Here is a 12,457-nt window from a genome sequence, read left to right as displayed (position 1 = left end):
CAAGCCAGTGCATTATGGAGCACAGGATCCATGTTTTCTTTTAGTTCGACTACTGAAGCAATAAAGGATGGGCGGGATTCTCCGACCCCCCGCGAGTCGGAGAATCGACGGGGTGCGGCGTGAATCCCACCCCGCTGGCTGCCGAATTTTCCAGCGCCGGGGTTTTGGCGGGGGTGGGAATCGCTCACCGCCGGTCGGGGGCCGTTGGCTGCCCGCTTTCGGCCAGTCCCGCCGGCGTAAATCACAACAGGTCCTTATCGGAGGGACCTGGCTCCACGGGCGGCCTGCAGAGTCCCCGGGGGGGGGGGGGGGGGGGGGGTGCGTGGGATCTGGCGTCATCCTGCGCATGCGCTGGGATGATGCCAGCACACGCTGGCGCTCCCGCGCATGCGCCAACTCGCGCCGACCGGTGGAGGCCCTTCAGCGCCGGTTGGCGTGGCGGCAAGCCCTTCCGTGCCGGCGCCGGCCTAGCCCCTAAAGGTGCGGAGGATTCCGCACCTTCGGGGCGGCCCAACGCCGTAGTGGTTCACGCCCCTTCTCAGCGCCGGAGTGGCCCGCCCCGCCGGTTCGTGGAGAATCCCGCCCGATAGCTACAATGTTAATCACCTCCTGTGTCTGCCGGTGCACTGATTGATCTTGATCCAGGACCATGCACATAGCAAATTGGCAATGAGGATGACAGACAAGGATAACGCCACTCAAAAAGTGAAACTAAAGAAAGGAAACATTAATTTCATCTGAACTGCATGTTGGAATTGTACTGCACAGCAGAAAAAGGCTGCAGTTCAATCCATGGACCTGTGGAGTTTGGAACAAAAAGAAACCTGCAGAGTTTAAAGATAAAAAGAAACTGCAGAACAAGTAAAAAAAAAAGAATTGCAGCTGTTCGGAAGGTTTAAACAAAAAGACAATCAGAAGCACTGTTGTTTTAAGTTTCAAAATAAAAAGACAAAACAAAAAAGCAAATAAAAATAAATTACAGTCAAAAAAGAGACTATGTTGGACTATGAGCCCACTGGGACTCCCGAATTATGGAAAACATAAAGAGCGAAACTCCCTACGAGTAAAAAGAGACACCATCTTAATTCGCCCAAAACCCCGTCAGAAGTTTTGAACCAGGTTAAAACACAGAGCAGCATTATTGCTGGTGAGCCTACCGAAATTTGGGAAGCGCGGTAAACCCACAGCAGAGAAAGCCAACAGCTGCAGAAACAGCTCGAACGAAAAGCAATTGGCTCCAGCTCTTAAAATGGCAACGCTTTTAAAATGGCAACACAGCAACTGACAAAGAAGAGAAAATAAAAGGCTGAAAATGACCATACTGCCTGAACCTATGGGATATTTTCGGAACCCAGGACGAGGAACATTGGAACAGGAGTAGGCCATTCAGCCCTTTGCGTCTGCACCGCCACTTCATATAATCATGATGTGGAGATGCCGGCGTTGGACTGGGGTGAGCACAGTAAGAAGTCTTACAACACCAGGTTAAAGTCCAACAGGTTTGTTTCGAATCACTAGCTTTCGGAGCACTCCAAACATGTTAAACATAACGAGTGCTCCGAAAGCTAGTGATTTGAAACAAACCTGTTGGACTTTAACCTGGTGTTGTAAGACTTCTCACTGTAATATAATCATGGCTGATCAAACACTTCAATGTCTTTAACACCCACAATCCCCCCCGGGGGCAGCAGGTTAGCATGATGGTTAGCAAAATTGCTTCACAGCTCCAGGGTCCCAGTTTCGATTCCCGGCTTGGGCCACTGTCTGTGTGGAGTCTGCACGTTTTCCCTGTGTCTGCGTGGGTTTCCTCCGGGTGCTCCGGTTTCCTCCCACAGTCCAATGATGTGCAGGTTATGTGGATTGGCCATGCCAAATTGCCCTTAGTGTTGGGTGGGGTTACTGGGTTATGGGGATAGGGTGGAGGTGTTGACCTTGGGTAGGGTGCTCTTTCCAAGAGCCGGTGCAGACTCGATGGGACGAGTGGCCTCCTTCTGCACTGTACATTCTATGACTGTCTGTATCCTTTTATGTTATTGTTAATCAGAAGTCTATCAATCACTGCTTTAAACAGACACAATGGCTAGGATTTGCCATTTGGGAGATTATGGACGGGATTCTCTGTTGATGCCGGCACAGAATTTGTGGAGTTCCACGACAGCAAAACTGGCACCGCACCTGGACCGATTCAACTACTGTTAAGGGGCTAGCACCGGTACTACGTGGAATACAATCAATTCCAATGAAACAGTGCAGGATTCGCCGGTTCCGCAATTGACACTCAGGAGGCTGACAAGCTGCAGCCACATACACACACTTCACTCCCCACAAACACCATCCCAGCCAACAAGATGGCAGCAAGACGCGCGGCTCCATGATTCACGGATGCCGAGCTGGAGACCCTGCTGGACATGGTGACGGAGAAGCGGATGACCCTGTACCCCGATCCGGGAAGGAGGATGGTAGTTGCCACCATTCACCATGCCTGGGCACAGGTGGCAGAGGCGGTGAGCGCCGTGAGCAAGGACGTCTGGACCGGCTAGCAGTGCCGAAAAAAAGTGCACAACCTCCTCAGAGCAGCCAGGGTGAGTAGGCAGCACCGTTACTCCAGCACTAACCCCCATCCGACACGCCCATAACCCCACCCCCCCCCAACTCGGAGGGCGGCATAAACCCCACCCTACAACCGCCTTGGTCGGGTGCCCTGGCAACTGAGACCTCCAGTTACCCACCCCTGAGCTGCATGCGTCAGACTTCTAACACTGTTGTTCTCTGTTTGCCCCTCCACCACCCCAGGAGAAGGCTGCCCACAACCGCCAGAAGCGGGAGAAAACTGGAGGGGGACCGCCGGACCTCACCATGGCAGAGCAGTGGACGGGGTCGGCGGCCTGAAGGAAAGGGAAGTTGCCAGGGTGGAGTCCGGCTGCGGGCGAGAAAGTGAGACCCTGCTGAGTCACAGTTCCCCGTGACACAGGTGTCAACCACCCCCCCCCCAACACCACTCTCACTACCACCCTCACCCTCAAACCACCCTCACTGCCATCCCCCCCCCCCCCCATCCCACCCCCGGCCCCGCGGTCCAATTATGCGTCTTGTCTTGTGTCTTGCAGGACCTGCTGGAGATGGGGCGGGCCCATCTGGTGTCCTCCACCCCCAGCCAGTGCTACAGCCGGAGCCCCTCCACACCCCCATGCGCTGAGCACTGACACTGAGAGCAGGTCAGATGCCAGCCTCCCACCCGAGATGCAGGACACCCCAGTGCTCGAGTCTGAGGATGACACTGATTTTCCCTCACAGCTGTCTCCAACACCCTCCACCATCGCAGAGACACTCATCTCGGTTGGACACTTTAGTGAAGAGGCTCCTGGGACACTATCTGGTGCGCACCACACAGCTTATCTGGTACAGCAGGTGGAGGTAGGAACAGCAGAGGGGTCGGACAGTCGGAAGGCATGCCGACCCCAGGGACTAGCTGACATCCCAACAGGTTTCAGGCATCTGGAACGGACAGTCCCATCGATGGTGGAGGTGCAGTCGCAGAGCCAGGGACTACATGAGGGGTTGTCGGCGAGCATCCAGCACCTGCAGGTGCACTGGGAGGAGTCAACCATGTGCCAGAGCCACTTCAAAATTGCAGTGCGCTTCAGAGCAGGCCAAGGCGAGAACGTCGACGGCATTGTCCAGGCACTGGCTGACGTGAAGCAGACACAGAAGGAGGTGGCCCAATCCTAGAGGGAGATGGCCCAATCACTGGCTGGTGTGACACAAACCCAGATGTTGGTGGCACAGTCAATGGGTGATGTGGCGCAGCCCCAGGTCTACTCCCTGTGCTCCATGGCCGCGATTATGCAGACCCTGGTTGAGACCAGAGCGGGCCTCCAGGACTGGCAGTGCCAACTGGTGGGAGAGCCTCAGGGGATAGCTCCACTCACACCCCCATCCCATGGAGTATTCCGGGGGCCATAGGGCACCCCGAGGGAGGAGGAGGTAATGGGGCCCATACTGGTGACTCCCACAGGGGAGGTGCCAGAACACCACAGCATCTCAGACTCCCTCCTTCCCATTCCTGGTGCATCTGGTGGGCAGCGGGCAGAACAGGGTGGCACCACGCCACCTGGGATTTCGGAGCAGCAGCCAGGCCCATCGAGGCCCAGGTGTCCCAGAAGACGCCCGCCCACGGGAACCCAAGTCGCAGGGCGGGAATCACAGCAGGCCGCTTCCTCTCCTGCTGTACCATCTGGGGATCCACCAAGACATAGCGTTAAGGCCCATTAGGCTAGAAAGTTAGATGCAAGGTAAGTTGGCACAGGTGCAGGGCGTAGTTTAATTACAGGGCCTAGGGCACAAATCTGTATCCAAACTGTCACTTTAGACTCCTGTTCACATTGTTACAACCTGCCTCGGTGCTCTGTCGGATGGGTGTGAGGGGAGGGAAATCTGTGCTGGCCACAGAGTGGGGTTGGGAATGGCTGGACATGGGGAGTGGCGTGGGCTCCCCACCCTCCGCTCTCCCCCAAGACTATCGCCACCACCTCCACCCCAGGGATACAATGGGGCCGTGGGATGGAATGGCAAGCTTGCATACAGGGGTCACTCAGGTGGACGGTGGAAAGTGCTGCCGTGGGCAGGAGTCAGACGTCGCCAAACAATGCGGAGCACCAGAGCTCATCGCAGAGCGGGTTGTCATCATCCTCCATCCCATGGACCAGACCAGTTGTTACTGCCAACCCAGTGCCCCCACCCCGTAGTGTGGCAGGTATGTATCATGGAGAGAATTGCCGGTGAGGGGGTTATCAGGAGTGGGCAGTGGGGAGGTGTGAGGGGCTGGGATGCTGTGTCTGTACTCCTGGCCAGTCCCCACTCCCCACAGTTGATGAACGCGGAGGCGGTCAGAACGCCCCGTGCGTGTTGGCCCTGGCACTCACATCAAGCGGCCTCCCTTACCTGCATATCCAATCCATCCTCCCCCTCCCCCGCAACCTCCATTGTCGGACGAGACATGGTAGTCCTCCTCCTCCGCCAGCACATCGCCCATCTGCTGCGCAATGTTGTGGATGATGCAGCAGGCCGCCACGATGCGGGCGACCCTCTTAGCATCATACTGGAGGGCCCCTCTAGAGATGTCCAGGTACCTGATATCACATATCAGCTGCATGTTCATCAAGTGGAACCCCTTTCGGTTTGTGTAGAGCGGCCTGTCATCTGCAGGTGCTCAGAGGTGCATCCCATCGATCACCCCTGGACCCAGGGCATCCCGTCAATGGCGGTGAACCGTGGGCTTGGTCCAAATTGAAATGGATGCACTGAGGCACCTGGGCATACAGGGCCTCCATGATGCACAGGTGCACCGAGGTCAGTGAGATTCTGGAAGGACCCCGTGGCATAAACGTTCAGGGCGACCGTCACTCTGGTGGCTTCCAGGAGCGGGTGTCCTATCCCATACCACATGGTGCCAGGTGCGCCATGTTCTGGCAGATATGTCGCAAAGTCTCCCTGCTCAGCCGGAGTCTGGCAGGTCCTCAAATGACAGGCAGAGACAGTACACAGAAGACCTCATGTGGCGCCTCCTTCGCACCTCCTCCTCCTCGGCCTGTTGGGTGGCCGGCTCTCAAGCCTGGGCGGCTGCCTCCTGTTCCTCTGCAGCACGCTCTGCTGCTGCAGCTTTCTCCACATGTGCAGCCGCAAGGCAGCCCCCAGGGCTGTGGCGACTAGCAGGAAGGCCACCATTGCTAGTTGAATTCCAATATCCATTGTCTGCAGGGGGTAAATTACCAACTTGTTAGCAAGGTATGGACCCCCCATGACCAAGCAGGTCCCACGGGCTACATGCTGGCTCCATTTGCCACTGCTGGTTCTGCCCCCGCATGTCCCCTCCCCACATCTCCACACCCCTGGCCCCATCAGTGCCCGGTATTGGGGGGACCTCTGGCCATGGCACTTGTCCCTAATGCCAGGAGTACTGTCTGTTGGCACTGCCCTTGCCAACGGTATACTCTGCGACCCCTGCCCAGCGCCTCAGTAGGGGTTACTGTGGCCGTTGTCCTAGTTGGGCCGCAGACATGTGGCGACCGGCGGCCGGGTGTGGGGGGCAAGGGATGGGTGTGGGAATGAGGAGGTTTGGGGCACCCATACAGCCGGTGTCACTCTGCAGAACCAGGGGCCAAGGTGGGTGGTTAGTACAATGTACAACAAGATGGCTGCCTTGCAGGCCGCGGCAATGGCTGTCCATGTCTTGACACCGCCCTAGTCCCATGGGGGATCACCCCAGCCATTCAGCCTGTTGCCCCATCACCTCCCTCCTCCCCTGGCCCTGGCAGGGCCCCCCACCCCCGCCCTAGCCAGCCCAGTCACTGTCCTGTCCGGCAGCCCACAGTTGCACCTGCCCATATCCTCTCTCTCTCCCTCATAGGCCCTGACACTTTTAAAAAGCACAAGTGAACTGTGCCATCGGGAACTCGGCCCATCGGAGGCGTGGAATCGCGGAGGCACTGGAGGATACCGGGTCGGGCTTGCTAATAACATGCAAATGATGTTTACTGTATATGCGTTCCAGAACGCATTGACACTGCTGTCGAGGTGACGGAGAATTACGATTTAGTGTCAAATCAGCTCCAGCCGCATCAGGATCTATTCTCTGCTCAATCGCGTTTCGCGATTTTCGCATCACCCAGCGGAGAATCCCGCCCTATGGTCTCCCGCAGAAGGTGAACTGGAACTGATTTGCGCTCTTTTGCTTCATTCATCTCCCTTAAATTCGAAGTGCTGTAACCACAATGTTTACAAACATCAACCACTTCAAAGAGAGTTAAGTGCTGTCAATTTCCAGCTTTGCACTTCAAAATTAGCCAAGCGTGAAAGGGGGAAATTGGAATGCACTAACTCTTTTTGATGTGGTTGATGTTTGTAAACATTGTGGTTACAGCACTCCAACTTCAAGAGAGATGAATGAAGCAAGGCTGACAACTGTATTTGTGGAAGTTTTCAATCACAGACCATGAGGGAAATTGAAAGAATGGTTTGCAGCTGAAGGATCTGAGGTCACTGCTTTTCTCTTTCCAGGAATGGACACGCTTCCTCTGCCTGAACCATCAGGTGTATATCCAGGTGAACATTACAACAGAATTTGTTTCACTGTCCCTGTCTGGACTGCTCTCGAGCTTCCATACACAGCTCTCTTTTCTGGGGATCTGTGGGGGTTTCCTTTAGTTCAGGGGTCTCTGTAGAGGATTCTTTCAGTTCAGCGGTCTCTGTGGAGGATCGCTTTAGCTATAATAATCTTTATTATTGTCACAAATAGGCTTACCTTAACACTGCAATGAAGTTACTGTGAAAATTCCCTAGTCGCCACACTCCGGCGCCTGTTCGGGTACACAGAGGGAGAATTCAGAATGACCAATTCACCAAACAAGCACATCTTTCTGGACTTGTGGGAGGAAACCCGAGCATCCGGACGAAACCCATGCAGACATGGGGAGAACGTGCAGGCTCCACACAGACAGTGACCCAATCAGGAATTAAACCAGGGACCCTGGAGCTGTGAAAAAACAGTGCTAACCACTGTGCTACCATGTGGGGTCTCTTGGGAGGGCCCTTTATTCAGGGGTCTCTTTGGGGGTGTTACTTTTTTTAGGGGGTCCTTGTGAGCTGGCTCCCTTTCTAGGGCGTCTCAGGGAGGAGGTCTCCCCATCCATGGGGTCTCTGGGGGGCTTCCTGATCTCGGAGATGTCTTCCATTTTAGAAGGGTCTCTGGGGGTGTCTCCCTTTTAGGAGGTTTCTGGGAGGGTAGTGCGGGGGGGGGGGGGTTCTGGCAGGGAAGGGGTGGGCAGGTTATGCATTGAGGGGAGGAGGGTGGTCCTTGGATACAGTTTGGGGGCAACCTTCTTTAGGGTCAGGGCCACGCTGGTAAATACCAGTAGTGATCCAGAACTCTGGTAAGGCCGCATTTGGAGTATTGTGTACAGTTCTGGTCACCGCATTATAGGAAGGACGTGGAGGCTTTGGAGCGGGTGCAGAGGAGATTTACCAGGATGTTGCCTGGTATGGAGGGAAAATCTTATGAGGAAAGGCTGATGGACTTGAGGTTGTTTTCGTTGGAGAGAAGAAGATTAAGAGGAGACTTAATAGAGGCATACAAAATGATCAGTGGGTTAGATAGGGTGGACAGTGAGAGCCTTCTCCCGCGGATGGAAATGGCTGGCACGAGGGGACATAGCGTTAAACTGAGGGGTAATAGATATAGGACAGAGGTCAGAGGTAGGTTCTTTACGCAAAGAGTAGTGAGGCCGTGGAATGCCCTACCTGCAACAGTAGTGAACTCGCCAACATTGAGGGCATTTAAAAGTTTATTGGATAAACATATGGATGATAATGGCATAGTGTAGGTTAGATGGCTTTTGTTTCGGTGCAACATCGTGGGCCGAAGGGCATGTACTGCGCTGTATTGTTCTATGTTCTATGTTCTATGATCCGCGCCTACGTGATTCCCGGCTTGGAGGACCTAAGAATCACAAGGGCCCACAGACTCTGGTGCTGGGCCCTCTAATTGGATGCAAATGAGTCATTAGGAGCCATTTGCATCCGTTGGCATTCTCCCATTGGCATGAACCCCGATTTCGGCCTGACACCCGATTCTCTGCCTGATCGCGATCCACGTTGCCGGCGTCACGGGGCTGAGAATCAAGCCCAACGACTTGATCTTCCACAGCCTTCTGGGTAGAGAATTCCAAGGATTCACAGTCCTCTGTGTCAAGAAATTTCTCCCCATCTTGATCCTAAGTGGCATCCCCCCTTATTTTGAAACTGTTCCCCTGGTTCTAGGCTCCACAACCAAGAGAAACATTTTACCTCCATCTACCCTGTTCTTTACCCGTACCAGCTGAAGTGATACATGAAGGTCCCATCCTCTCAACCTTGCCCCTTGCCTGAGATGTGGTGACCCTCAGGTTAAATGACCACCAGTCAGATCTCTCTCAAAATGGAGAGAAGCCTACAGTCCTCTGAGCCTGTTGTGACATTTTATTCCTTTAATTATGTTGTAGGTTTCAATGAGGGCTGGTTCCTGTGGGTGGGGGTGAAAGGTTCTGTGGGGGCCATGTCCCATTGGGAGGGTAGGGAGGTAGTTGAAGGGTGGGGGGAGTCCTGAGGAGTTTGGGAATGTGAGTGGAGTCCCTTGGGAGTTTGCTCTGTCCATGTACATTAATTACCCAGCAGTTAATTCTGCTAACATTTTCTGGGTATTTTCTGATGTATGACTGCCGGAACCATCCAACGTTTACAATTTAAATCTCTTTTTATGATGGTTCCCAGTGCCGGGCAATTGTTGATTGGACGTTTGCTGTTCCTGGACAATTACCATGTGGTTCCTACCTGGGAACATCTTGACGATGGTGGGGGTGTGAGTTCCCCAGTGTAATCATTGGGGTCATTCTCAATTATACTCTGGTGCGCCAAAGTTATGGTCCATTGTTTCAAATGAACATCAGATTAACAATATTTGGGTCCTGGATCTTCGATTCCCAATTCATGGATCCTCAGGTTTCTGTGATTTTCATAGAATTTACAGTGCAGAAGGAGGCCATTCAGCCCATCGAGTCTGCACCAGCTCTTGGAAAGAGCACCCCACCCAAGGTCAACACCTCCACCCCATCCCCACAACCCGGTAACCCCATCCAACACCAAGGGCAATTTTGGACACTAAGGGCAATTTATCATAGCCAATCCACCTAACCTGCACATCTTTGAACTGTGGGAGGAAACCGGAGCACCCGGAGGAAACCCACGCACACACGGGGAGGATGTGCAGACTCCGCACAGACAGTGACCCAAGCCGGAATTGAACCTGGGACCCTGGAGCTGTGAAGCAATTGTGCTATCCACAGTGCTACCGTGCTGCCCTTAGATTTCTTCGATGATTTCTCAGATGAAGTAATAGGTAGTGCCCATTTGTAGTGAGCATACTGCAATCTCATGCAAACAATAGAAACATGTTATTTGAACTATTTATGGCATTATTGACTTAAAACACTGTGCACAAGACACACTTGTTTATCCTTGACAGCCAACATTGCTCTCGGTGGCAGAGGGCCCACCTCAATTGTAAAGGATCAAGAGAAGACGAGATGATTGATCACAAAATGGTTGCATTAGTTTAGCTATCCAAGTGTTTTTTTTTAATCATTCTCAAAGTAATTTTAAAATATGACCAGAGAAGCTACCAGAAATATTACACTTGAGCAAGTCTTCAGCGCTGGCTGAAGCTCATGGCCATTCTCACCTTGGGCAGATTCCCAGGAAGAGGCTGAGGAATGCACCTCAAAAATGCAAATCATCACTTGAAAATTAGTTTGCTGACATCCTGCGCCGCTGAAGAAACAGGGAAATACAGAAAGATTTAGAGAACCAAAGTAGGCCATTCAACCCCTCAGTTGGGAGGAAGTGCTGCCTCTAAACTTCTAGTCAATCAGATTGGCTGGCTGTCCTCTAGTCACAGCAGCACTAGTGGCTGGAATGGACAGGGCTGAGACGACAAGAAGTCTCCAATGTCTCAGTCCTGGGAATCCAGGAGTTGGGATCTCGGGTAAGGGAGAGGAGGTGGAACCCGGTGGACTGAACATGGGAGGGTTGGAGGTGTTGGAGAGGCCAGAGGTGGAGAGTGAGCACTTGCAGGGATTATACCTTGTGAGAAGGCGTCAGATATTGAAAGGAGGCTGTTGATAGAGACCTCCCCTCTTGACTGCCTGAAGCATGAATGGAGTCATTAAACAGGTTTCCCCCTTGTCCCTGAATTCCACCCACCAACTTGAAAATTGAAGCTGGGTGGGAGATGGCCCTAATGTGGCCATAAATTGGTCACTTAAGTTGCTCAATTAGGGTGGGCTGGATGGCCTAGGCTTTGAAAGTCCCACCGTAAAATTATGAAATAATCAGGGCAGGTAGAATCCAGGTGGGAAGGGCTATCTGAAAACTCTTACGGGCCAGCCCTGCCTACAAACCCGTCGGTGGGGGAGCATAAAATTCTGCCCTTGAAGTAGTTAGTCGCCGAGCTATACAGACCAGCATGACCCAGGATTGGCCCTCAGCATGTTGTAACTTACCTGATCCAAGTCACAGCATGGGAAGGTAGAGGGCAAGAATTGGCCTTATTGGTGTTAGTTTAGGTGTGGAAAATTCCCAGTGTTCTCACTCCTGATTGTTAACTAGATGCTGGAAAGTTTCAAGGTGCATAAATAACTAATGAGGACATGGTCAAGTTTAGCTGCATTTTGTGCTATGATCAAATAGACCATAGCTAGTCACTGTCACAGCAACATACCATTGGAACCATAGCCCAGAATTAACCAGTGCCAACGGCAGAGAGAAGCAATTAGAGAGGAATATAATTTTCGAGAAAGGAAAGTAAGTGTAACTAGTGTTTACATTGTTCAGAATGTTGTATATGGATGAATGAGCCAGGGAGATGTTATGTTAACCATCATGCAATGGTTAAGGAAACCCAGAATATACACATATCAATGACAGGCCAACATCCAAATTTTTCAAATTGTTCAAAAAAATGTTTGATTTTTACCAGTTGTTCTCTTGGCTTCTGTTTGTAGTTCGCTCGTGCCCTCATTCCCATCTGTGCATCAGCTGAATTTCGTGTTTCGGACAGTCTGTCTGGTATGACATGCCCAAGGGCTGGCATAAATCTGAAGCTGGTGCCTGCTAACCGATCTTGGGTGCCTTCTGTGCTACCTGGACTGGGATTCACAGCTTCCACATTGGATACTTGAACATCTGAAAATGACAGATTTCACAAATCAGTGATTTTTTAATCAGGATCAGCAGAATGGCAGCTTGGACCTGCATTGGAAAAGCAGTCACTGATCAAAGAGTGAAATGATAGTTCTCCCTGAACAAGCAGAGAGGGCCTCCATTTAATGCAATGTTCAAAATATGGAACATCCGACAATGTAACACCCCTTCAGTAAGCAAGAAAGAATGAACTGGAATTGATATAGTGCCTCAAAAATGTGCAGGAATAGAACATAGAACATAGAACATACAGTGCAGAAGGAGGCCATTCGGCCCATCGAGTCTGCACCGATCAGCTTAAGCCCTCACTTCCACCCCATCCCCGTAACCCACTAACCCCTTCTAACCTTTTTGGTCACTAAGGGCAATTTTATCATGGCCAATCCACCTAACCTGCACATCTTTGGACTGTGGGAGGAAACCGGAGCACCCGGAGGAAACCCACGCAGACACGGGGAGAACATGCAAACTCCGCACAGACAGTGACCCAGCAGGGAATCGAACCCGGGACCCTGGTGCTGTGAAGCCACAGTGCTATCCACTTGTGCTACAGGGCAGCACGGTAGCACAACATACTTTAGATGTTACATATAATTTAAAGCACGGGAACAGGCCATTTGGCCCAACTGGTCTATGTTGAGATTTGTGCTCCACATATTTTACCCAC

At 52.4% G+C, this 12,457-nt stretch overlaps 1 protein-coding gene across 1 annotated transcript in view; it reads right to left on the bottom strand.

The window, feature by feature from the left end:
- LOC140425039 (insulin-like growth factor-binding protein 4) overlaps window positions 1-12,457 on the bottom strand; it is a 166,494-nt gene that overhangs the window by 29,789 nt on the left and 124,248 nt on the right. Inside the window, exon 2 of the mRNA XM_072508829.1 lies at window positions 11,564-11,772. Coding sequence (XP_072364930.1) covers window positions 11,564-11,772 — 209 coding nt within the window. The remainder of the gene's footprint in view (window positions 1-11,563; window positions 11,773-12,457) is intronic.

The sequence above is a fragment of the Scyliorhinus torazame genome, chromosome 6, assembly GCF_047496885.1.
Source record: "Scyliorhinus torazame isolate Kashiwa2021f chromosome 6, sScyTor2.1, whole genome shotgun sequence".
Classification (NCBI taxonomy): domain Eukaryota; kingdom Metazoa; phylum Chordata; class Chondrichthyes; order Carcharhiniformes; family Scyliorhinidae; genus Scyliorhinus; species Scyliorhinus torazame.
The sequence above is the reverse complement of the archived record's forward strand: the minus strand, read 5'-3'. Positions and strand labels throughout refer to the sequence as shown.